The sequence below is a fragment of the Pelmatolapia mariae genome, linkage group LG10_11 (genome assembly GCF_036321145.2).
Source record: "Pelmatolapia mariae isolate MD_Pm_ZW linkage group LG10_11, Pm_UMD_F_2, whole genome shotgun sequence".
Lineage (NCBI taxonomy): Eukaryota > Metazoa > Chordata > Actinopteri > Cichliformes > Cichlidae > Pelmatolapia > Pelmatolapia mariae.
In genome coordinates, this window is record NC_086236.1 from 65,800,442 (window position 1) to 65,828,046 (window position 27,605).

Consider the following 27,605-nt stretch of genomic DNA (forward strand, 5'->3'; position numbering starts at 1 on the left):
GCTGAAGGGGAACATGGCAGCTGGTGTTAGTGTGAAACATGGATTATTATACAGCAAAGCCCGGCTGGTTTATGGTCTTCAGAGGAAAATATCACCTTACAGTGTTTGTATCCAGCGAGTAGCCGAAATACAGAGTGTGAGGGCATCAACCAGCACGACGGGAGACTCAGAACACACTGAAAAGTACTGCCTGGATCTGGTTAGGTGGGTCTGACTGCTAGCAACACAAACTGGGTTAGTGGTTAATTAGCTAATCTGTGTTTATAGAAAGCAGATATAATCCGGTCACTTATAGCAAGAAACTTCGTCCTGTTATTGAAAAAAAATAGAAGCAATCTAAAGTTTTTTAAGTTTTGTGGGGACACATCTCTATGCAAGACTTCTTTCAAATATCGCACACATACAGTTGTGATCACAAGTTTACATACACCAATTATTCAAATGAATATAATTTGTATGTCATTTTAATGATTTCTTTAAATTGTTCTTCTTTCCAGGGTAGAATGATTATACAGCATACAGCTTTAATTACTTTAAAAAAGCAGAGATTATGGTTGGTTTCTTGACACGCACCTGACTTTTAAACTTATTCCATAAATTTTCAGTGGCTTTTATCTTTCCAAAACGAGTTTTGATTTGTGTTAGGGATAATCTCTCTCACTTCTCAGTCCATGTTGATATAGAGCTCTCTTTCCTGTGGACAGTGACGCTGATGCGCCAGCAGTTTATAGTTCATTCATATTATCTCACTCTTATTGCCTGTTTATGCCCTGTCCTTATCTTCAACGTATTGCTGCTCTGTTGTATGTTAATTGCCCCTTGGGGATAAATAAAGTCTTTCTGATTCTGATTCTGATGGCAGGGTTGGGCCTTGGTGGTTAGTGGGTTTCTTGAACATCGTTAAGCAATTTCCTTTCATATGAGGGCGACAGTTTAGGTCAGGGGTCCCCAATCCCAGTCCACGAGGGCCGGTGTCCCTGCAGGTTTTAGATATCACCCTGGGTCAACAAACCTGAATCACATGATTAGTTCATTACCAGGCCTCTGATGAACTAAAATGGAAACAACAGCTGTACAAAGGCCACGAGGATCACATACCTCCCCTTGTTGGATATATATGATCATTGTTATTGTCCGTCACTAAGATTAAACAAAATCTGCAGCGCTCACTTTTTCTATGTTATAAAGCTGATCTCTAATATTACAATTTCTAAATGGTGCTAGAAAAAAAGACATATTGTGCCCTTATTTTCCCCACCCATTAACATTGGCTGCTCGAGCTCTTATATGAGAATTTACAGATCAAATGTTTTAGAAAAAAAATCGTTTCAAAATGCTATTATTTTGTAGGAATATGGGTGGGTCACTCGAATTTTTTTTTTTTCTTAAAAGGATCCCTAACAACTAAGACTTCCTAATATTTTGGGATCCCGAACTGTTCCCTGGGATCCCTATTTGCAGGTAGTTTTGTTTAGTTTTTAGTAAAACTGTCAGAAACTCACTGAGGTAATAAGCTCTTTCGGTTGTGTTTGATGCGAACTTATTTTTGTTTGAACATATTTAAGTTAATTGGTTTGTTTAATCTCCTATTTATTTAATATTTTTTTTAAGTGTTTGTTTTAAAATGTGGCTTTTGAAGTTATCTTGTCCAACTTATGCCAAATTACAGTGTTGTCAAAAAAGGCTATACAGAAGTAGCAAGTTAATGGGACTATTTTGTTATATGGGTATGAAAATGTTTTTGGATAAAACATGAAATCTTATCTCCTGCTTCCCGGCACCCCATCAGCTCGTTCTCTCTCTCCTCCTCAGGTCCAGAGACTATGATGGTTTCCTGTCCTCTCTCCTCCTCCCAGAGAAGGCACGGCGCTCTTCTCTGGCTCTGAGGGCCTTTAATGTGGAGCTGGCACAGGCAGGTATTGGTACAATCAGGCTGAATGCAGAATGATTACTGATAATACTGCTGTTTTTCTACTACTTGCGTCACTGCCGCTGCTGCTACTGTTATACCGCCACTATTCCTGACTATCCTCTATCCTGACTTTCCTCTTAATTAAAAATAATAAAGAAAGGAAATTTATGAAATCCTTACAGTGGCTAATTTCAGATCCTTGTCCTTCTCAAACTGGCTCGTCAACTATTTGTTTTGCTCATTTGTTTCTCCACAAGGTGAAGGACTCTGTTTCCCAAAAGACCATTGGTTTGATGCGAATGCAGTTTTGGAAGACGGCTATAGAAGAAATCTACAGAGATGAGCCTCCGAACCAACCAGTTAGCACTGAGCTGTGGAGGGTAAATATTAGCCAGCAGAATACAGGGTATTTTAAGGTGTTTTTTCTTCATGTTAGCAATATGTAGGGGAAACACTGTCAGGATGTTGGATGTCTTATTTCAGTTTTAAACGTGCCATGCAGTGTGTCGGATTTCTGTGTTTCTGTCCCTCGGCTTCAATTAGCTGAGGGGCACCAATCTGAATCAGTGTTGCACCTCAGCTAATTAACAGTCTGGATGGTGTTTTTCAGGCAGTGAGGACACATAAACTGACAAAGCGATGGCTGCTGAGGATCATAACAGAGAGAGTAAGACAAAATTAACATGATCATTAAATTCAAATTGCTGCAAGTTTAAATTGTGATATAATAAATGAAGTTGCTGATGAGTGAAACTGAACACGAATAACTGCTTAAATGTGACAATATAAACTTGTCTTTGCATGTGAATATTTTGCTTTTTTTCATTTTTCATTTATTATTTTCGCTTTGTGGGTTATCTACAAGACCTGTCAGATGGTTGCATCCTGTGCCCTTAGAGGTTAAATAATGCCTTATTTTAATGGAAATAAAAACTAAACTTGCCAGCTGCTATTTAGTGTAATTAAAAATGTAAAAAGTGACATTTCTGTTATTAAAACTTTGTTTTACCAGGAAAGGGACTTGGATGACAGAGCCTACAGGAACCTTCAGGAGCTGGAGGCGTATTCAGAGAACACACAGTCATCCTTGATATACCTCCTGCTGGAGTGTTTAGGTAAGAAACTGTGTTGATAGCTAAAAGACAAACAGTACCGGTAATTATAAATTGAGGGGTGTCCTGAGTCCCTCCTAAAGACCTTTATCTGGGCAGATCCATCCATATTTTATGGGTCATTATTGGCTGAAACAAATCCATTCAAAATCCAGTAGTTTCTTTTTTTCAGCTCTGCTGTGTGTTGTCACTTCAGTGTGCCCGTGTGGCTGCAGGTTTCTTTAATCACAGCCGGATTCTGCACAGCAGCATTTCACTGGATATGAGAGTGAAAGTTAACAGAGTGTGAAAAGGGAAAAATTATCTGGTCACACCAGTGATTGTCTCTGCTCTGACAGCTATGCCGGCCTAAGCCAGCTCTTCTAACCCTCTTAGCAAATTCACAAGTTTCATTTTAGCCAGCACAAATCCTCCTTTTCACCATTTAAGCCAGTAAGTTTTCCATTTTAAAAACTTAAATATAGGTCAAAATAAATGGTCTGTTGTTCAATTTGTCTTCTTTCTGCATTCTGTATCCTGCCAAATATTGTTTCTGGTGTTTTGTGCTGGTGGAATCGTCATTCTGAGAGAAGTAAATATGCCAGGAGGCTAGAAGAAGGCTGTGGCTATTACTCTAATGTGCCAAATGCATATTTAACCAACACTGAAGTAAATTTATAGGTGTCAGATTGGATTATGAATTGGATCCCTAACAACTAAGACTTCCTAATATTTTGGGATCCCGAACTGTTCCCTGGGATCCCTATTTGCAGGTAGTTTTGGATTATGAATTGGAGACATCCAAAATGAAAGGACTAGAATTAGGATTGGGCCCCTCAAAATGAGAAAAGTCAGTTTTAGATGCTTTAATTTTTGTATTTTGTTGTTATGAAAATAAATGAATATTTTTGATCCACACAGCATTTTTCCTATTTAATTTCCAGAACAAAAAAATGGGTTTTTGCCTCAAGTGAGGAGTGTGATTTACCTGTGAAAATGAATTATAGTAGGTGACGCCAAACTGTGTGACTGTCTTTCTTTGCAGGTGTCAAAAATGTCCATGCAGACCACGCAGCGAGTCACATCGGTAAAGCTCAGGGAATCGTAACATGTCTGAGAGCGACTCCTTATCACAGCAGCCGACGGAAAGTCTACCTGCCCATGGACATCTGCATGTTGGTAAGTTGAACTTTTTCTTTGATTTCAGGCCCAAAGGAGCGATCTTACCAAAACTTGGGTGAGGTTTGAGCTGCAGCTGTTGAGACTTTAATGAAGGTGACACGTCTGATAAACTGTGGTTTTGTTGACCCAAATCAAACCCAGGAAATCAACAAATTCAGGATTGAGCCAGATGATTTTTTTGGCATCATCATCAGCAGATTAATGTGCCTTTGTTATTTATTTCTTATTTATTGTGTTAAATTCATTTCTCAAAAGTCATACCCTAGCGTTTACCTTAACGTTGCCTTACTCAGGCAACTAAATCAAGTCCCGTGAAAATCAAAGTTTTTTTTGTGTGTATGCAAGCAGGATTTTTTTTAATTTTTATTAACATCACATCCAGTTTTGAAGCCAATCATGGTCCAGTTTACACTAGAGTGATGTGAAAACTTGAAGCCTGAATTGCATATAAACTTTGCAAGGCTTTTTCAGAAGGCATGGATGTAATTTAGCATTTCTAGCCTTGTAACAGAAACCTAAGAGTACTTTCAGTGAAGGATCTTTTAAGTACTACTTCATATTTAGCTGAGTCTAAATCTTCCTCACAAAAGTAACATAAGGCAATCCCACACATGCCAGCAAACATTTGACCGACTCATGGCACGACTCTGACGTGTTGTCAGTGACGTTCTTGTTGGAACAGTATTGAAATTTTTGTCCACCATAAACTGAAAACAAAACAGTGAGGCATTATTACACAACAACACTATGGCAAAACCCTCCTAGTTTGCATATTTGCACGCACAGCAGAAAAACAAATGACACCTGAAACAATTTGCATCCACACGCTGAGCCATCTGTCACACACCCAGAACAATAACAACCCGGCGATGCAGAGGGAGCCAGGATGCGCTGGGCTGTATTTACTGTGCAGATGCGTTTGGACTATTGAGTGTAGCATGCAGGTGCTCCCCTTAAAATCTTCAGCTGCTGAAGACCTGAGGCCTTGTGAGAAAACCTACCTCATGTCATCTCCCTCTGCTGCCTTAAGAGGGCGCTGGTGGTGTGCTGTAATAACCTGCACATGTACACATGCACACTTCAGCTCATATTATCCATGCAGGGTGACTTGCACATCACTAATGAACTAACAAAATGTTATAATGTAATGTTCCCTCAATTAGCAAACAGGAGTTGAATTTCTAGGACACAGCAGGCAGGCATGATGGAATAAATTGTCCCGATACTCGAACGATCACTCATGTTTAAAAAAGCACAAGGGGGGCAAGTTAAGGAGGGAAAAGGGGCTGGTAAGTAGACTGAAGAGCCAATCTTGTTTAAACAGTCAATCAAATCACTGCAAAAATTCACAAGGGGATCCGATTATTTTTTTAAGCAACATTCATTTGTTGAATTACCATTAAATCTTTTCTTTTTTGTTTCTATTTACAAAGATTTGCCTGATTGAATTTCATTAAATTTCAGTTCATATATCAGTCTTAAGATTTAATTAATTACCACAATATAATATTAAAACTTAATTGGTAACCTCTTCTTTTTTGGTTTTGCTGGATAGGAAGGATGGAGCACAAAGGCAGGACAAAAACTTTTATGTTATAGCAAATTATATTGAAGAGCAACAGAAAATGCTTTTCCAACACAGCTCACCGGTTAAGCTGGATTTATAGTACTGTTAGAACAACACACCACAGCTTGATGTGAACCTTTGCAGTTAAGTCACACATTGCACTTACACAGGCTTTAAAAAATCTGATTTGTTTTCATGGTTGTAATATGCCACATAAACACGGTTTATTGATTAACACAGGGATAATGTTTCTGTCCAACTAAGTCTAATGGGCTGTAATTGTATCTAATTTGTTCAAATTGCTGTTACAATAGCTGCTGTTCTTCCCCAAAGAATATTTTTAAGCTCTGACTATCCGTGTATAGGTTCCACTGGATCTAAGAGGTCTGCTCTCTTTTGCTGCGTTTTAGTTTAAATAAATATTTCATATTTATTTGCTTGTTAAATTACTGGGTTAGATGAGGTAACAACCCTGTTTCCAGGTCCAATCACCTGGATTAGTTAGAAACCGACAGTGTTTGCTACAGCTGATGGGCTCACATTGTTCTCCAATGACTCTTTGGCAGGGTCGGCATGAAGCTTGGGATCAAAACTTTTTCACAGCAAGTAATCCAAACCACACAGCTGCATATTAATGACATCCTTTGTGTTATGGATGGGCTAATTTCACAAGCTCTGGCATTTATCTCTGCCTGCTGAGCATCCTTATGTATATTTATGGAGGAAAATGTAACCTTCATCCTAGAGCTTCACTGTGCTAATGTACTAGTCTAAAAAAACACTCTGTAGCTACCCACAAGATGGCACATTGTTATGTCAGCCAACTGCAGTGACTCTCCAAATGTCATTGGTAATTAGGTTTTAGTCTTTAACATCTCCAAAGTTATAATTGTGGTGTCACAGTCTTCACAGTCTTGTGAAAATGAGAACCAAAACTGAATTCACCCCATAATTCAGCAACTTGTAAAGCCACCACTAGTAGTATCATTTTCTGTATGACTTTATCAGCATCTCAAGTCATTGTTGAGGAATTTGTTTGTAGCATTATTTCAGTTGATTGAGGTTTGCACATTTCTGTTCACAGCTCTTTTGAGGTCCTGTTACAGCATTTCAGTCTGACTGTAGAGTTCTTTGGTATACAGAGCAGTTCAGTCAACCCACAATGCAGTAAACCCAATCATCACACCTCCACCGCCGTGCTTGACAGTTGGTATGGGGTGTTTGTGCTGATGTATCACATTAACTGAGGCCTGCAGAGATGTAGCTCTTGAGTTTTTTGCAGTTTCTTTCACTGAGCAGTCAGACCTTGCTGATTATTAATTAAGTGTATGTGACTAGCAGCACCTGTCACTTCCTCTCTTAACTCCCTTGGAAGCTGTGTGGGTGTACTTAAGTTTTTTTTACCCGACTGCAGAGATTCCTGAAAAAAATATTTTTTCACATGACTGTAGGCATGTCATCTTTAGCTGTCACCTAGCTAGCTAATTTGCTGTTAACCTCTGAATCGCCTCAATCTCATAAAACCTTTTTTTTTTTTTCACAGACAACTGGAATGATTAATACTCGGTACTTCATCCGATACTTTATGCACTACATGGATCATTTTATTGGTTGAAAGAATTTGGACTGTTTTTAACATTTGGGCCAACAAGCCCACAGTTGGTTAAGGAGCTGTGGTTCAGATTGTCCACAAATTGTAAGGTTGGTGGTTTGATCCCCAGTCAGCATGTCACAGTACTTTTGGGCTTTGGGCTTGGTTAAATCCTCCCTTAAAAATAAAAACTTGATGGGTGTCATCTTTATGTGATGGCGAAAGCACCTTGTTAAGTACAAAATGAAAATACTATGCGTGTGGATGACTGTTACTTGGACCGTAAAAGGCTGTGAATTGCCTGGGTTTGTAAAAGAATTATTTACATGCAGGATTACTAGAATATACAGTCTGAATAGTGGGAGTTTTCTCTCATCTTTTATTCATTAACACTGACTGACGTCCTGCAGTTTATTTCATTGTGAGCTCCATTCAGTTCTGTCACACTCTGACAGGGAGTGACGCACATCAAAATCTGCAGGATTTAAACGTAATCCCACTCACTTGTTGCACGAGGTCACAGTGTTTAGTTTGTGTTAGTTTCATTGAAATAAATTTAATAGTATGCACAAATGTTAATTGTATTTTATACACCTGTCAACTTAAAGCAGATTTAGTTGCAGGAGGCTGTTCAGTGCCCTTTGTGGAATTTCAGTCACCATCACTCACTGCAGTAAACACCGTGATTGGTACAACACATAGAAAGCCTGATGTTTATAAAGGGCAGCAAAAAAGAATGGATGCAGTAATCATCTATTCCATTTTATGCTACTTATGTGGTGGATGTTTTAATTAAATGAAGTACAGATTATTAAGAGTGATTGTTTTGCACTAATGGAGTGGAAAGTAATTTAAAAGAGGATATAGGGTTGTAAAAGTTGTTAAACTGAGATGTGAAAAGTGCTGTTAGTGGGATTTTTAACTTGCCAATATATAAAAGTGCTCTGCTTTGCGTCTAGTAGCCCCTGGACTTCTGCAGAACTGCAAAGGATGTTAATTTTATGTTTGGTTCCAGGTGCCTTGCCTCAGTGTGTAGTCTGCTCCCAAACAGCACCAACAGTATGCAACGTTAGCCCTTCATCATTTCAAATCACAGAGTCCAAAACCAATGTGTGTCAATCTTTTTATACAGTCTATGGTCACATGCAAACATGAACAGGATACTGAGTGCAGGCCATTTAATGACCAAAGCTGTCTTTAATAGCAGAGGTTTTGTGGATGTTATACAGGAAGCATATTGTTGTTCGTTGATATTCTTATATTGGAACCTTTAGTAGCAAGAAAATAGTATTAAATGACATTCTCGTTTTAGAAGCGTAGTGAGTGTGAGTGCATCGAACAGTCCACTTAAAAATACAGCAAAAAACTGGCATAAGATAAGCTTCTATCATTTTCTGAAATTGGCACAAAGGACTTTCAGAATAGCAACAGCTTTAACAGTCTGGATTGTTCCATCCTTTTGTTAAATGAGGCACATGAAATATCGATTCAAATTATGCTGGCAGTGGAGATATCATCACCTTTGTGCTCTTATTCCATTTGGGACCATAAATAACACTTGAACTACAAGCTGCGGCACAGCTTTTGTAGGTTGTTTGCAGTCATTCTTCGCTCTGCTCAATATCTGTCTGCCTCTGTCAAAGTTCTGACATTACATTCATAAATATTATGTTGTGAGTGCAAAAATAACAAATCCAAACACAGGACCAAATTGCTTCTGGATTTTGTCACCTGACTTTTCTCACTCACACAGTGTAACAGCTGGGCAGTGTGGGTACACAATTTGTGTGACTTTGTGTTTCATTGATGCTTGAATTCTGAAAATGACTGAGAAAAAGGTAGAAATTACACACCTGATAATAGGCAGACACTGCAGGTAGCCTGGTTAGAGGTAATTGGATGGTCAGGAACCCCTCATCATTTTTCCTGGAAATAATTTCTCATATTCAACGTCACTTTTATTATTGCCTTCCACTTTTTTTCCTTTTTCTTCTTTTTTCCATTATGTTCCCGCAATAGCTCATCCTTCACAACTCCCCCCCCCCCCAAACTGGTCTGTTATTTTGGTCCCATATTAAAGAAAGAGATGAGGTCAGACCTAGAGGTGAGAGTCTCAGTTTAGTCCCTACTATCTGCTTGTCTGAGATGTAAAGACAATATATGCGATGTATCAGTGACGATATCCATTTGCTAAATTATGATTCCTGCTACTCAAATATTTTAAAGTAATCTGGAATATCATATATAGGGCTAACAATACTTACTAATTACTATTAATCTAACAGTCATTCATTGTATGTGGTGAATATGCTAATAAAAGCTTATGATAGCTGGTTTATCAAATGTCTGTTTTTTTATTATTGGAGCAAAATGAATCTCCTCATGTGTCCAAAAACAAACCTGTCTTGATTCAAAAAGATGCTGATTACAACAAATGACAATTTAACTAATGATACAGTACGTCTCCATTTTCCAAATCAAGCCAGCTTGTAAATTGTTTCATTTTTAATATAAATGTTATTGTTACATTCTTGTACTGTGTAATTATGCAACATTATACAGGAAAGCCCATCATTTATTGAAGAGGGATTTTTTTTCTACACCACCACAACAGATTTTAAATAAAATAATCAAGATTTAAATAAAGAGAAGACAGATATACCCTCACTGGTCACATTATTAGGTACTGTTGAGTAGCTTGGTAACACAAATATCTGTTCAGCCATTTTCATAGCAGCAACCCATACCTGCTGGAGGAAGTGGAAGGAAGGTGATTTAAATGACTTCGAACGGGGTGTGGTTGTTGGTGCCCGATCGGCTGATCTGAGTTTCCCACAAAGTCTCCAGAGTTTACAGAGAGGTCTGAAAAAGAGAAAATACCTAGTGAGTGGCAGTTTTAGGAGATTTTAAAATCGTTGTTTGGTGTGAGTTTCAATTTAGATGTTAAGGTCAGAATTTTTTAGTAAAACAACATAAAAGCATAGATCCATCCTGCCTCGTATCAACACTTTAGGCTGATCGCTACAGTTCGTGTCCCTTAATACTAATACTAACTGATTTATCTTCTGATTGCTGCTTACAGCAGGGTAATGTGCAAGGTCAGAAACTTGTTTCTTGGACATGACAATGAATCAGACGGCCCACAGAGTCACCAGATCTCAATCCAGTAGATCAGCGTATGATGTGGTGATCAGGAGATTCAAATAGTGGATGTCATGTCAATGTGGACCAGAATCTCTGGGAAATGTTTCCAGCATCTTGTTGAATCTGTGCCGTGAAGAACTAAGGAACTTCTGAAGACAAAGGAGGTCCAACCTAGTTGTGATTTACAGGGAGTCCTGAAAGATTTCAATGTATTGTATGGCCAATGCCGTATTTGGTTAAAATCCTTGAAATAAACCTGACAGTCTAACCTTCAGTTAAATCTTAAATACATTATTTTAGGTGGAGTACAGATGCCATATCACAAAAGACCAAAACTTTGGTCCGGTTTCAGAAAGATTGCATGCTATGTGCTGAAAGTTGAAAACTTTTAATCACACAACCACGTGGTCTGAAGGCAGTTTGTTTCTTTCTGTGTCAGTCGATTTGCAAATATGAAAAAAAATTCTTTTTTATTTTTTTTTTTAATTTATTTTTAGAAAGAGGGGCAATACATATTAATGAACATTTTAATAAATGTAAATATGCCAGATTATAGCCTTGGGCTAATTTCCATCTGCAGACCCTCTGGCAGGTTGGTGTTAAACACAAGTTGGTAAAAACATACAGAGACACTATTTACAGGTCATGTGACAAGGACAAAAACAGTCATCACAGAACAAACAAATGACAAGAAGAATGGACACAGAGGACAGTATAAATAACAATAACGGAAACACATCAGTTATATTGCACAAACTCCAGTATTGCACATGCCCTGACTGTCATGATATTGTGCTCACCCATTACACTAACAGTTGTTTCCCTTTTTGTAATACACTAACTCTTTTTCCCGTCCAATATAAAGTATGATTATTAAACATGATCACATGTTTGTGTGTCCCTCAGCCGCCCTTTTAAGTGACTCTTAAAGATGGGTAGACTTGTACTTTCCCTCACTGACAGTGGAAGACTATTCCAGAAGCTCACTCCCTGATATGACAGAGCATTCTGTGAAAAGGTGGTCCGCCTGAGTGTCAATTCACAATCACCTCTAACAGTGGCTCGAGTCAGTCGAGACCCGGCAGCACTGCTAGACTTTTGTTTAATAAAATCACTCATTGGTGGAGGCGCCAGACCATGTATAACTTTGTATATTAGACAGGCAGATTTAAATAATTTGAAATTAGTAAAATTTAAAAACTTGTATTTATCTAAAATTTGATATGAAAAAGGTTTTTTATCTAATATTTTCAATGCTCTTTTGTAGCATACTTCGATTGGTCCAATAGCAGCAGAGCTCGTATAGGACCAACTTGTAATACAATATTCAATATGAGCCAGTATCATAGAATGCAGGAATGTAATCGCTGCTGTGTCTGTTAATGATGTGCGGATATGTCTAAAGTTCTGTATATTAACATTTACAGTTTTCACTACTTTTTTAATATGTTTTTTAAAGGATAATTTAGAGTCTAGTAGCACTCCCAAATACTTAAATTCCTCAACATTAATTAATTCTTGTGCACCCAAGCAAACTTTTACTGCAGCCACGGTTGTTTTAGGTTTACTAAAAAACATTGATACGGTCTTTTTAAAATTAAGGCACAGGCATGAGTCATTCAGCCATTTTTGTAAATCATGTAATGCCAGTGAAAGCTGATGGGCTGCATCATCAGCAGTTTTGGCTTGTGTAAAAATTACTGTATCATCAGCATACATAATCGTGTCCACATTTTTGCACACATTAGGTAAGTCATTTACATAAAGTGAAAATAACAGGGGGCCTAGAATTGAACCCTGGGGGACACCTTGCGTACAGTAAAGATAGGGTGACTTGCTATTCTTTATTTGCACGCATTGTTTTCTATCTGATAGATAAGACTGTGTCCATTTAACAGTGTGATTACTAAAGTTAAATGTCGACAGTCTAGACAAGAGCTTAAGATGATTCACAGTGTCAAACGCACACTTGAAATCAAGAAAAACAGCCGCAACATAACTGCTCTTGTCTAAGTAAGATTTCACTCTCTCAACAAAAACACAGACAGCCGTTTCAGTTGAATGAAGAGTGCGAAATCCAAATTGCATAGGGTGCAAACCCGGATTGGAGTCATTAAGATGTTTGATGATAGAATTAGCAACCCACTTTTCTGCTATCTTTGAAAAGATAGGGAGTATGCTAATAGGTCGATAATTAGCAGGGTCTGTTTTATCACCCGATTTATAAATTGGTGCAACTTTTGCCACCTTCCAACTCAGAGGAGCGACTGCCTGCGTGATTGATAAATTAATAAGATGGGTCACAGGCACCAAAAGACAAGATTTATAATGCTTCAAAAAATTGGTATCAAATCCAAACTCATCCCTTGCTTTAGAACTTCTTAATTTAGAGATTATATTTTCTACTTCATTTTCTGTAATTTTCTGAATATTGAACTTTGAATCTGGAGAAGAAACATCCTCTTTGGTGTCGGTATTCCCAATATTTTGTTGAGGGTCACAAGAATTAGAAAACAATTGTGCAATTTCATTAATGGTACTTTGGAAAAAATCATTTAATTTAGTAGCTAGGCTAAGAGGCTCTGATACCAGTTCATTGGCAAATTTAAGTTCAAGGTCTGTATCAGCATTATGCTTACTGTTACCAATATTTTCCCAAATTAGCTTACAGTTTCCTTTGGCACTATTAATTACAGTCATGAAAAAATTTGCTTTTGCCATTCTCAAAGTTTGTGTGACTTTATTCCTTGCAGATATAAAATGTAATCGATCAGTATTTAATCCAGATTGTAACGATTTTTTAAGTAACTGGTCTCTGAGTCTCATAAGCTGTTTACACTCAGTATTAATCCAAGGCAAGGAATAAACTCGTTTCTTTAAATGGCTCTCTTTCTGAAACTGTGACAAGACCCCTTTAATAGCAGAGTATAATAGATCACAACATTTATTAGTGTCATCATAGGATAGTATGCTAGTCCAATCAAAATTATTTAGAGCTGCCATTAAATGTTGCTCTTGATTATTTGGAATAAATGTTTTTTTTATATTCATGCTTTTACTGACACATCTCAGTCGCTTTTTAGTCAGCTTTCTAGAGAAGAATATTGCATTGTGGTCAGACAAGCCAGTCAAAAAGTTATATGTTTTTATCATTCTGTCCGGTTTGTTAGAAAACACCAGGTCTATTAGAGTTCTAGAGCGATTTGTTATTCTAGTGGGATCATTGATCATTTGTTTTAAACCAAAATTATCTGTGATTTCTTTTAGTTTCTTTCTGTCGCTTTTGTTATCCCAATTTACATTTAAGTCTCCCATTAGGATAAGTTCATTGTTGAAGTCGCAAGAATTCAGAAGTGCCTTGAATTGGTCATAAAAATCTACTTTTGCTAAAGGTGGGCGATAAAGACATAAAACAGTGAATGACATTTCTGCTGAGAGTGACACTTTAACTCCAACACATTCAACAGAGATTTCATTTGGCCAGATTATTTGTGTACATTTTAGAGAGTCCTTCATATACAATAACACCCCTCCCCCTTTCCTTGATGCCTATCTTTTCTGAAGACATGGTAGCCTTGTAGAGTTACCAGTGCTTGTGGAGAAGAGGGTTTGAGCCATGTTTCCGAAAGTCCCATGAAATCAACATTTGAATTAATGAGAAGATGTTCCAGTTGTTCCCTCTTAGGGGCCATGCTGCGTATGTTCAGATGGCCACCTAGGAGCCCTTTGTCTTTACACTGTGGATCACATATGGTCCTAGCTTGATTAAGAGTCCGAAATAACTTAAACGATCGATGCTTTTTAAACACAGGGTTCCTCTGTATACCCACGGGTATGATAGGTTGTGTTGACTTACTAGGTTTAGTTGTAATCGGGACCTGCAATGATGGTGTTAGCCCAGGAAGCTGCTGTAGCCCAGGTAGCAGTGATGGTGTTAGTCCAGGAGGCTGCTGTAAACCTGGTAGCAGTGATGGTGTTAGTCCAGAAGGCTGCTGTAGCCCAGGTGGCAGTGATGGTGTTAGTCCAGGAGGCTGCTGTAACCCAGGTAGCAGTGATGGTGTTAGTCCAGAAGGCTGCTGTAGCCCCGGTAGCAGTGATGGTAGCCCAGGAAGCTTCTGTAGCCCTATTGGTAGTGATGGTGTTAGTCGAGGAGGCTGCTGTAACCCTAGTAGCAGTGATGGTGTTAGTCCAGGAGGCTGCTGTAACCCTAGTAGCAGTGATGGTGTTAGTCCAGGAGGCTGCTGTAACCCTAGTAGCAGTGATGGTGTTAGTCCAGGAGGCTGCTGTAACCCTAGTAGCAGTGATGGTGATCGTCATATTTGATGACATTTTTTTTTTTAAGCTTTTCGTGGCTTTCGTGGCTTTTTTTTTTTTCATTGTTTTGAATTATTGTGACATATTTCAGTGTAATTTAGTTGGTACACAGCAAAACTTTCATAGTTTGCTTTGTTCTCTCCAAAGTTCCAGTAGCTATCAGACTTCCAAAACAGTTGCCTATCATGTTTACAGAAACAGCTATTTTGTGCATCTCCCAAAAGCTCATTTAGCACTTTCTCAAGTTTTCTTCAAGTTTAATTTATTTATTTCAATTCAAAAACCCTTGAACACCCGAGTATATTTTTTTAGGTACAAAAAGAATATATCATTGTTACCAACCAAACATACGAGTCTTGAGATATTCACTAAATAATCACCGAACAATATAAAGATGTTACAGACAAAGAGAATTAATCTTTGTTAATGTAATGCTGTTTGTAGGTAATAATTTTTCTAAATTCTGCTGTAAATATCACTTTTGTTCCTTTTTATATCTCAGCTATAAGATACCTGCAAATGGTCATGCATGTAAGATTTTATATTTTATATTCTGCTGGAGGAAAAGTGCTCATGGTGCAGAGGAATCAATGCTTCCAGTTTATGTGAAATAAATAGAACAGGCTTTGCTGCTTGTAAACTGCAGGATGTCAATAATGGACACCAGCCATTGATTTCTCTCTTCTTCTTAGTGGCCTTGACTTGCTGTCACATCATTATGTGTGGCCACATATGCAGACGCACCAGTGGGAGTTGTATTAATACCACATCATCCAACAAGTTGAAAGAACTTATTAAAACGCGACATGTCTGCAGGTCTGGAAAAGCACAAAATTTAGTCCCTTGCATGGGAATTAAAGTCTTGAATAAAATTTCAATCTTAGCTCATGAATGTGTTTTCCACCTTGAAATAGGCTCAGCATTCCTGCTAGACTTTCAAAATCAAGAGGAATACTAGTAGACATTAAATGTGGGATTGTAACAGTGGATTATGTTCACTACTTTTTTGTTGAGTTTCATACACCGTCGCTGGAAAGGTGGGAGGTATTCCGAAAATCATCAGTTAAAATGACCTGTTGTTATCTTGTCAGCTTGTTGTGCTTATCTGGATCCAGGGTAATACATTTATGGAAAAATAGGAATTAGTCTGGGATTGAATTTGTTGTTCTGATATGCATTTCTGCATATACATTTATTATTTTTTTTTTTTCTACCAGTGACCTGTTTTGTTTTTTGTTTTTTTTAAAGGGGTGTGGGTGGGGGTGGGGTGTTAAACTGCATTTTGTGTGACGTTAGTTATCGCACTAAACACCAATAACTGAAGTGTTTACCACTTTTAAATAGATTGCAAAGGATTTGATGCTTACATTATGTTAATTTAAAAAAATGTATATTGTCATTGAATTGTAAATAATTCATTTCAATTAAATTCAAGTGCTTTATCTTCCAGGGTAAAAATAATCGCACCCCCTCTGTGAGCAAGCGCTTTGTAAATGGCGGGAATGACGAATCCCCTTTTAACAGGAAGAGACCTCTGTCAGGCGCAGCTGGTTCTCAACAAAAAACTATTATATCGTGCAAAATTTTTCCACAGTAATAACATGGTGCTAACACGGAAATTGCCATGGTTTTTAACAGGGTAACTACTTATTTATACGAAAATGTCATTTAATACCGTTTTCTTGCTACTAAAGGCTCCAATATAAGAATATCAAGGAGCAACAAAGGGCTTCCTGTATAACATCCACAAAACCTCTGCTATTAAAGGCAGCTATGGTCATTAAATGGCCTGCACTCAGTATCCTGTCCATGTTTGCATGTGACCATAGACTTTATATAAAAAGATGGTCACACATTGGTTTTGGACTCTGTGATTTGAAATGATGAGGCGCTAATGTTGCACACTGTTGGTGCTGTTTGGGAGCAGACTACGCACTGAGGCAAGGCACCTGGAAACAAACATAAAATTAACATCCTTTGCAGTTCAGCAGAAGTCTGGAGGCTACTAGACGCAAAGCAGAGCACTTTTATATATTGACAAGTTTAAAAAAACTGTAATGTAAACACTGCTGCAGTGTATTTTTATTTATTTATTTATTTTTTTTAGTATTCAAGTGTGGGGGTGGTATCCCCCCCATAGCACAATGTCACACTTCATTGCCAGAGCTCCAGGAGCCAACTCGGTGCTTTTAAACTTCCTTTTTCAACATATTAAAGAGAAGACTCGGCTCGTGTGGGAAGTGGAGCTAAAATGGATACAGCTGAACTGCAGAGATAGTTTTTGTTGTTAAATTGAAACAACAGCTGTGAACTGAATGCACAAACATCACCGTTTTTTGTTATTGTGTGTCTCTCCAGCACGGAGCTTCTCAGGAGGATTTCATCCGCGGCAGCCGGGAGCAGAACATTCGGGATGTTGTGTATGACATCGCCAGTCAGGCTCACGTGCACCTGCAACATGTATGTACTTCACCTACACAATAAGGTCTACATTGCGTGCACATGCACATGGCTTATTCCTGTATAGATGTTTCACATGGCAAAAACATGTTCTTTTTAGTGCTACTTTTATATATGATTCACTAGTTTATGAAACTTGGCTTCTGGGATTTACATATGCATCGACATGTACTCAGTTGGTGCAGGCTTTTGCCCAAAGTAAGGAACAACAGATCAAAGAAAAGCTTTGAGAATAATTAACTCAACACTCAGCACCGTATCCCATCTGAAACAAGTGCCACAAGGCTGCAGGTGTATGAAACAACATAAAGTGCATAGCAAATTACCTTTTTTCATTTTCTCCTGAGAGGTAAGGAATGAGAACAAGAGAGCACATTAGATGAGTAAGCACCCTTGTGTGGTTTTTGAAGTTCGAGTGGGAGTTTGAGGGCTAGTTGTTGCTCATTTGAGAATATCATACCATAGAGGAAGAGTTTTAAACCTGAACAAGAGAATTTGAATATTTCTCATCATCCAGCCACTCTGTGACTGCCTTGCTTTTGCTTAAAGCTCATTGGCACTTATTGTTAATTTCAGGAACTGTTCACGAAAACAAACAAAAACAGGAGGCCTAATTTCCCAATGCGTTAGATACATAGGCCTAAAAAGAGGTCAGTGACCCCCTGGGAATCTCTGGTGACTAGAAAAATGTGTATTTCCTGACGGGTCGGTAGGTAGTTGCTGGAGGTGAAATCAGTCACAAAGAGGGCTTTAAACCAAAAACAACCTTGTGAATGCTTTGATTGCTAGTAGGTTGCTGATAGTTTGCATGAAAGACACCAACTTGTCTGCAAACATTTTCCAACTATGGAGCAAACAGTAGTGATACCCGAGTAAGTTCGAAGCAGTCGGGAAATGGAGAATATCTCCTTTCAAAATCAAAGTTGCTCTTTTTGATACATAACTATTGCAGTAGTAAAGCGCAACACAGTTTCAGTACCAGTTAGCAAGTAGTTGGCAGTTGTTTGCACGAAAGATGCTAAGGGAAGATGCTAACTTGCACACAAGTTAGCATCTTCCCTGCAGAATACAGGCAACTACAGCAATGTGATCGACATATATCAGTTTGCGACCAATTTCACGTAGTAACTGGAACCATGAGTATATATTTTATATACATTCATGTACATAAAATTACATTTTTTTCCCCTAGCAACCCATTGAATGTCCGTGGGTCTGTAAGCCTGTGTGACTGGGGCTTAAAACAGCTGACCACAGTAGCTTTTAGAAATATTCTAATATTCCGCAGTTACAGAGTGTATTTTAAGTTGCATAATAAAAACATTTTGATCTTTCACAAACAAATTCCACACAACATATGCACGGTTATGTCGGCTATACATGCCCTTTGAACTCTAAACTGTGTTTAACTTCAAACAAAAACAACATAAAATTTGTTGGTCTTTACCTCTGTCATTGTGTTGCTCTTCCTCTAATTTGTCAATGTTGTCCAGCATGTTGCCCTAATGAGTACTGAATATTTTCAGGTGACAAATCAACATGAACCATCGAAGTACAGTTCAATTGAGTTACAGTTAAAAAGAGAGATGGATATTTTTTTCATATGTTCAGTCAGCACTGCACATGAATATCTATGCTGGACTGCATTCTTATAAACTACATGTTTGTGTTCACCCAGTGCAAATGGAAGCTCACTTTAGTAGTTTTTTGGATAATAGTGGTGCTCAGGGACACAGGGGAAATAATCAGGCTTTGTAAACCTGTTAGTAGGAGACACTCGTCTTTAAGTGTGGTATTTCTACAGTATAGAACATAACCAGGCTGATCTTTTAACACACTCAGGATTTCCACAAAGGCTTTGAATTCAGCAGCAGCATCACATCGAGGCTGGCCAAGCTCACAACATATATTTTTGCCTAATGCCTCTGCATCACCTGTTGATTCAAATTATGACTCGTTTCAGAGACAAGATGAAGTAAAATTCTCCTCCGCATTACTGTGTTTTATAACACTCTTGAACACCTCTTAATCCACTCAAAACAGCATGAACAAAAAGCTGTGCTATTTTTAAAATGTAAATGAACACCAGTGACACATAATGCTTTGACATGCTGTGATGTGCGTCTTGCAAATGTTTACACCCAGAGTATGGTGGGTAATTGAAAATGCCCTGGAAATGTCTTGAGTTTGAGTATTGTCTAACTAATGTAGCTCTAATTAGTTGGAAGCTAATTAGTTGGGAGATTTATTAACCTCCACTTACATGCCTCATTGATTTTTGTACTTTAGGAGGCTTTTTCAATAAGTTAGGGTTAGGCATTCATTTTTGATGGTAAGCGGCTAGGGAAAGCGTTATGTCAATAAGATACCTCCACAAAAATATGAAAATGTGTGTGTGTCTGTGTGTTGTTTTTTTAATAATTAAAATAAATGCATATTTAAAATGATTTAAATATGACGTATAAACAACTGGAAATTTTAATCCAGACAAAATGTTACATGTTAATTGTCATAATGTCAGTTTTTCTAAATGACTCCTAATGTGCTTAAAGTCACATTTGTCTTTTCTACAGACACCTTTCTAGGTTTAAAAGAAGTGGTACTCTTCCTAGACTGTTGGTCATTGAAACAAGATTAATCTGTCCTTGATGTGTTTCTTTTCAAGACTGACTTCTCAATGGGTCTTAATTCTTATTTACAGTACTCGTGTAGCAACACCAGTGATTGGAACACTTACTGTGAGCCAGATGAACAACTATATTATTGTTTTTTTGGTTTTAAAATCTCTTTAACACCACTTTAAATTAAATATAAGACCAAACTTGAATCAAAAATTAATTCATTAAAAGGATAAAAAGCAAACTATTCTCTTTGCAAGTCAATATTTTTTATATAATCTCAAAATTAACATTAAGGAATAATTTAAAAAATGGTTGGGTTTAAACATGCTGTGCATTTGTTATGGTGAAACACCTTCTGTATTTTCATATTACTATTTCTTTGACTTACAAATAAGTTGGCTAGTAAGGTCTCGCACTTCATCACCGTATTCTAAGCCTTGCTGGATCTAAGTGTCGGGTACTTTCCTGTATTAAGATGTTTTTAAGCTTGACCTGCAGCTTTTAAGTTAGCCAGTGTTTCTTATCTGCTTATTGTTACTGTTAAGAATCAACTGCATGAAAATTGGGTAGCCCAAGATGGAGCAATAAGTCTAACCAAACCACTTAAAAATTGATTGAAAATTCATGCTGCTCTGCAAGAACATTGATGACATGTCAAAGCATAAGATAGAACTAGTCGCCATCGCTTTTGACTTCCACTTGTCCAGTCTCAAATTTTTTTAAAGATATACTGCGTACCATGGATACGGTGTCTGAGCTGACAAGCCACTCTCCCGAGAAACCATGAAAAACAAATTACCATCAAAATAATGCATACATGTTTCATCTTTGCTCATTGTAAGAGTCTCTACTGTCATTCTTGGTTACTGTGTAGTATACCACAAACTTCATCCATCTAAATCGAATATGTCAGATTTATTTTTGAAAATTAAAGAGAAGCCAACAACCAGGGTGAAAACCACAGTAGTCACCTACATCATAAAAAAGTGATTTGATTGACGTCTCAGTGCAGGAAGTGTAGTTTATGAGCTGCCAGTGTGTCAATATGTTCACTTGCTCCTTTGTATAACAACAGAAGCACAAAAATGTGTAAGTTGTGTCCATGAGAGAACAAAAAAAGACAAGTTCTTCACTGTAACCAGTCCGTCCCACAGCTTCAGGTATGTGCTGTGTGACGGCAGACAAACATGAGATGTAACCATTTCCTGTTGTTTCTGTGTGGGTGAACGATCTTTAGAAAAGCAACCCTAAAAGGCCGGTGTGGGCGCGTTTTAAAATATTTGGTGTGGGTGAGTGTAGATAATTTTTTTTCTCTCCATTTAATTTCTGTTTATTGTGCTCTCTCCTTCAGGCACGATCCTTTAGCCATAATGTTCCAGCAGCTGCCGCTCCAGCCTTCCTCCCCACTGTAAGTCAAATAATGTGGTCATGGTTTGCTCTTTGACAATTTGATGCTGACATTTCTCTGTATGCCTTCTGAACTGCTTCGTATAAAATCGCTCTATATTTATTTTGGAGAAAAATTGATCTGAATGTCAAATATGCCAAAAAAATGTCTTAAAGTGACTCAAAGCTTTAATTAACCTCCCATGAAAAGCTTTTAAGAACTGAGACCATCAATTTGTTCTAGTGGATTCCTCTTTTTGTTCAGAAAGACTACCAGAAAAACAGGCTTCCACTGAGGCCAAGGCAAAGCGATTTTTCAGGCTTCTGTTGCACCCAAACACATTATCCTCATCACTTCTTATCAAGAGTTAAATTGACTTTTCAAACATCCCTTTAGGCTTGAAAATTACAGCTCTATATCTGTAAGATTTATTTTGGGGGCTAAAATAAGATAATGAAATTGGAAATCCACATCACCTCTCTTGGATATTAATGAGGTATCCAGTATCCAGAATATTAACAGCAGTGTTCAGTGCAGTTCAGTCAGTGCACCTCCAACACCTCCAGCACCTCCAGCACCATGACCTCAATTATGGACATAAAGTTGTATTTAGTTGAGCTTCTGCATTGGATTACGTTATATTTCCCAGTTGATTTCCCACTTTTCTCTCTTTAGGACAGATCACATATGAAGGTTTAAAAATGTTTAGAAGTCTTGCTTATTAACTAAAAATGAATGCAAGTCATGGTTTGTAAGAAGCACTAGCAGTTTAAGCCTTTTGACAAACGAGGATCCACCGAGAGGTGATAGATCACAGAACTGATTATTCTGTGCAGCCATGATGTAAGTTGCGAGAATTATTATTATTATTATTATTTTATTTTATTATTTTTAAAAAAAGCATGATGGTGTTCTGCTTAAAGAAGAAAACATTTAAAATTAGGGCACAAAAATATGTCTCTCTTTAGTTTTCCAGCTGTTACATGCGATATATCTGAAAGCTCAACTTTTAATTTGGGAAAAGCCTAAACTTTTTAAAATTTGCATATTTTTAAGATCTGTTAACTTTTATGTAACGCTACATTAGAAATCGTGGCGATTAAGAAAACATATTATTCAGTGGGAGAAGAAACCACATAAACGGTAAACCCACTGTGCCAATGAGCTGCCGTGCCCAAAGATGAGTTTGAGAAAACTTGATTTTAACTGTGCAGTCACAGTTAAACCAAATCTGCAGGTACAACATTATGACTACTGACAGGTGAAGTGAATGACACTGATCATCTCTTTCAAGTGAACATTTTGTCCTGAACGTTGATGTGTTAGAAGCAGGAATATATGGGTAAATGTAAGGATTTGAGCAAATTTGGCAAGGGCCAAATTGTGCTGGCTAGACGGTTGGGTCAGAGTATCTCGAAAACTGTGGCTCTTGTGGGGTCTTCCCAGTGTGCATATCAGTATCTTCCAAAACTGGTCCAAGGAAGAAGGAGTGGTGAACCAGTGACAGTCTCATTGATGCATGCAGGGAACAAAAGCAGGTCTGATCCAATAGACGAGCTACAGTAGCTCAAATTGCATAAATAGTAAATGTTAGCTCTGATAGAAAGGTGTCAGAGTACATATTGCATCGCAGTTTTATTGCGTGTTGAGCTGCATAGCTGCAGACCAGTCAGGGTGCCCATGCTGACCCCCCATCCTTCACTGAAAGCGCCAACCCTTTCATAGAAACAGTATTCCCTGATGGCTTTGGCCTCTGTCAGCAGGCTAATGCATCCAGCACAATTATGAGTTTCAGGTGTTAGGACTTGGCCTCCCAGATCCCCAAATCTCTATCCAATTGAGTATCTCTAGGATATAATGGACAAACAAATGCGATCCACGGAGGTTATTCACAATTTACAGGACTTAAAGGGTCTGCTGCTAACCTTTTGGTGCCAGAGACCACAGCACACCTTCAGGGGTGAAGAGGAGTCCATGCCTCACCGGGTCAGGGCTATGTTTTGGCAGCAGAAGGGGAACTAACATAGCATTAAGCAGGTGGTCCTAATGTAATGCCTGATCGTTGTATACCATATACAAGAAGGAGTGAAAACAACCCTTCAGATTGGCTGTCATTTGGGGAAAACAACAAATGGTGGTTACATCTGGCCACTGGGCCTGGTAGTGAGCAATCATTGCTTATGGCCAAAAAGCTCAGTTTAGGTCATTTTAGCTGAATGTCCTTTCTCAAGATGCCTCAGGATGTTACTCACCATTTGCAGTTTGAGCTGAGTAGGGAAAATTGATGGCACACAATGTTAAAAACAAAAACATGAGCATGCTCATCGTTGCACTGCTGACCTTATTTGTTGCCTCTGGACTTGGGCACTGTGGGCTCTTCATCAAAACACTATTTGGACAGTGACTTGTAGCTACATAGGCAGCTCTAATCACCAGCAGTGATCCTCAGCATGAAAGCTGGGTCAGTTTGACACAGGAGTTGATAGATAAAATTTGAGGTCAATGTTTGAATCACAGATTCAGCGTGATTCAAATATTCCAATGATTCAAGTCCCGCAAGGTTTTAATCACAGATGGTAGTTTAGAAATTCACTTTTAGAACAGACAAGTATGCAACAAAGTGTTTTTCTCATGATGCAGAGAGAAGTTGTAGTCAAAGTTGAGTGTCCACAAGAAAGACTGTGATTAAGCTGCCTGCTTTTTTGTTTTTGTTGTTTTTTTTAAGGGTTTTGGGTGAGTCCTTTGCTGTGTGTGTTTTCAAAGAGGTAAAAAAGTTTTTGATCCTTGTTATTAGTAGTCTATCTAAAAAAAAATACTAATATCTTGAAAAAGTTCATTTTTATTATTTAATTCAAAAAGTAAAGTGTCAAGTTCTATATTAATGACATGTAAATTGAAAATTTCAAGCCTTTTTGTTAGAACTATTTAAGCAGTGTGAATACACACAACCACAATCACGGGGATGACACTGACCTGACTGTTGTCCAGATGACAATCATCAGCATCTTTCACAACGAGGGTAGGTCACAGAAAGTTCTGAAAAGGCTGGCTTTTCAAGTGCTGTATGAAAGCAAGGTAATGGAAAATCGACTGGAAGGTAAAATTTTGTCAGAAACAAAGGGAAGGGTGCACAAGCAACAGGGATCACTTCATCCTTGAGAGGATTGTCAAGAAAAGTCAATACCAGCTTTACAAGAAATGGACTGAGGCTGGTGTTGGTGCCAAGAGAGCCACCATGCTTCAGGAAAGGAGCCACAACTGTCGCATTCCTATTATCAGCCCACTCCTGAATGAGAGAGGACAGACGCGTCATACCTGGGCTAAGGAGAAGAACTGGACTGGTGCTCAATGGTCCAAAGTAGCCATCTACCAGGAGATTCTAGAGCACTTCATGCTTTCATCTGCTGAAAAGCTTTATGAAGATGCAAAGTCCTTTTACAGCAGGACATAACACCTACCAACAGTGTCAAAAATACTACCAAAGGGTTTGCTAAGCATGCGGTTACTGTGCTTCAGTGTTCCAGCCAACTCTCCTGACATCAACCCTATAGAACATTCAAGGAAGATGAGAAACAGCTTAAACTGTTATCATCAAGTCAAGCTGGGCTTCAGTAACAAATCAATAATAACTTAAGTTGATCACCTCCATGACGCATCACTACAGTAATTTGTGATAAAGGAGCCTCAACCAAATTTAAAAAAAAAAAAAAAAAAGCTTGAAGTGTTTCACTTTTTGTGTTGTGAATATAGAAGATGTAAAAGTTTACCTTTTTGACATAAATTATAAAATATATATATATATATATATATATATATATATATATATATATATATATATATATATACAGTTGCCTACAAAAACCTAACAACTTATGGAATCAAGACCTGTTTTTAATTATTGATATCATTATGTTGCTGCTACGTGCGTAAAATCTGAACAATACATCATCAAATATCTGCCAACTCAGGATGTATCTTGTGTTTTCAGAGTAGATGTATTCAGATGAAAATGTAAAGAACTTGCACTAAGTGCTGTGTAAGCAAACTGCAGCTCATCTCTTTGGAGATGAAATTGCATCATTATATGACTAAAGCTGAATAAAAAAAAAAATAAAAAAAGATGTTTCTAAAATTTTATTAATAGCATTACTAAAGTGTGAGTACCTGGAAATTTTTACTCTACAACACTGAAGTGATGTAATTCCCCGAAGGGTTAGTCAATACTTCCCAGTAGCTAAAAATGCAGCACTGCTTTTATCTCACAAGTGGTTCCTAAAAGGAATACGCTGTTTTAAGCTGACTGTTTATACCTGCATGCAGAAGCTGTTTTCTGATTCTAAAACAATGATTTCAGATGATAATGATGCTGATGTACTGACCTGCATCTACTACAGCACAGAGCTGAAAAGCTCTCCAACTCTGCAGTTTGCAGCAAAAATCACTCTGCTCTCCTGAGTGTAGATTATGATGTTCACGCTGCGGTGGACCTTTATTATTTGTCCATATGCATGTGCTTGATACTTTTCCAGCTCAGTGTTCAAGAAAGCCTGCACAGACACTCACATTTTCTCACCGTGCCGACGATTTGATTTAAATGAACCGCAGGCTTGGATGAGTCATGTGAAACAGCAGGGTAAAAACAGAGTAGTCCTAGTGAAGCCTGAGGGACATGAAACGCACAAACCGCCGCTTAGGTTCTTTTATATTAACACATGAGTAGTTTATTTAAACCTTACAGTTGAGAGGGTACCTTTTAGAGCTGAGGACAAATGCCATAGCAATATGAATGCAAAGTTATTTATGACCTTGATCACTCAGATTTCTAAGAGAGCTAAAATGCTCTTATCTGATGTAGTCATGCAGATGGTTTTCAAATCATTTGGTGACATTTTGTTTGTTTTCCTGCTTTAGTCAAGCTGCAATTTTGTCCTCTATACCCAAATATAAAACCATAAAAATAGCATTTGTAAGACTCAGCAGTGTACATCTGTGGCCACAGTAAAATGTTGGCTAGTTTCAGGTTTCTGACTCACCTCCATTTTGCTCAGTGATTCACAGGATATGGAGGGGCAAAAAAAAGACATGGCCAGTGGTGTGTGTGTTTACTTATTTCTACAGCAATTGCAGTTAAAAACTTGTTCAAGTACCCTAACCAACAACTAAACCATGTTATGAAGGTCTGAGTCATATCCATATGAACAGTACCTGTAGGAGGATGAGTTGGTGTTTACACTGGAGATGGTTAGGTCAAACCTGTTGAAGTCTAAATCAAACTCTCCTGTGATGTGTGCTTCAGGTGGTGTTGGAGGACTATCTTCACAGAGTGAGGAGGGCGGATTTTGATGTTTTCCACAAGAGTCTACAGAACAGAAATCCCCTTCTCCCAATCCAGCTGTACATCCGCTCCTGGAAGAAGACTTATTGACTTCAGTTCTCTTTTTCATTCAGCCTTTTTAAGGACTGTTGCAGGAAATGAAGTGCAGGGGATTTATCTCACCACTACCACCAAAAACCACAAACATACCAGACCAAGTCTGTGGCTCCCACAACAGCTTTTGTCTTTGAAATATTTGTTTAATCCACAAGTTCACTGGAGGTGTCCTGCCATGCTGATCAGAAAATGCTTGTGTTTTATTCACAATGTATGAAAACTTTGACCAGATGTCTTCTCGTGGCTTACAGAAAAATCCTGACTAATTGAAAATTGGGTCATATTGTTGTTGGTGTTTGTTTTTTTTTTTGTTTTTTTTCCTTCACTCGTTGTTTCTGTAATAAACACAAACTTACAAGTTGAGACCTGTGGGATGTTAGAAGTCACCTCTGCTGAGCTGGACTTGTACGTTGTTTGTAATAACTCTCTTCCTACAGTAAAATCTATTTCTATTTTTAGTCACACATAAAAAATTTTTGCATCTATGTAGCTTTTTAGTGTTATTTCAAGGTGTCTATTTGATGAATACGACGCTGCTACTGTGCTGTTGTTGTGGACACGTTCACTGAAACATGACATGCTGAGGCATGACTTCAAGCTTTAGCTTCTGAGATCTGAGGAAATAGTGGGTGATAAAACGGAGCAGTCAGGTGGGTTGGAAACAAACCTCTAGGTGAATATTTAATAAAAACACTTTGAAAAAACTGTCTGCAGGTACTCTCAAACATTAGTGACCAACATCATGCCTCCCCAGGAACACAAGACATGTAGCAGACATATGGTGTTAATTCTGTTGTGAGCTGTGCTACCGATATGATTTCTACTGTATGTGGAATTGACAGGAGCCTGAGGGACAGACCTCGGGACGGTTACATTAATTAAATAAATAAATAAATAAAAGGAAA

At 38.0% G+C, this 27,605-nt stretch overlaps 1 protein-coding gene across 4 annotated transcripts; it reads left to right on the forward strand.

The window, feature by feature from the left end:
• On the forward strand, nucleotides 1-27,605 carry ndufaf6 (NADH:ubiquinone oxidoreductase complex assembly factor 6). Of its 4 annotated transcripts, none has more exons than XM_063486336.1 (9): nucleotides 1-204; nucleotides 1,813-1,912; nucleotides 2,170-2,292; nucleotides 2,523-2,579; nucleotides 2,925-3,027; nucleotides 4,049-4,182; nucleotides 17,160-17,261; nucleotides 21,234-21,290; nucleotides 26,566-27,605. In XM_063486336.1, exons 1-9 carry the CDS (start codon nucleotides 14-16, stop codon nucleotides 26,692-26,694), a joined length of 996 nt encoding a protein of 331 aa, XP_063342406.1. In that variant the 5' UTR covers nucleotides 1-13; the 3' UTR covers nucleotides 26,695-27,605. The 4 variants fall into 4 exon arrangements, with proteins under 4 accessions (XP_063342406.1, XP_063342407.1, XP_063342408.1 ...); XM_063486337.1 differs by having other exon boundaries at nucleotides 95-204; nucleotides 1,813-1,916; XM_063486338.1 differs by having other exon boundaries at nucleotides 142-234; nucleotides 1,813-1,916.

Bases quoted from the DNA above. Each gene is read 5' to 3' on its own strand.
- ndufaf6 (XM_063486336.1), top strand. From the start codon at position 14: ATGGCAGCTGGTGTTAGTGTGAAACATGGATTATTATACAGCAAAGCC. The intron at 1,913-2,169 runs GCAGGTATTGGT...TTTCTCCACAAG, and splicing joins TTAATGTGGAGCTGGCACAG to GTGAAGGACTCTGTTTCCCA. The intron at 2,293-2,522 runs GTAAATATTAGC...GGTGTTTTTCAG, and splicing joins TTAGCACTGAGCTGTGGAGG to GCAGTGAGGACACATAAACT.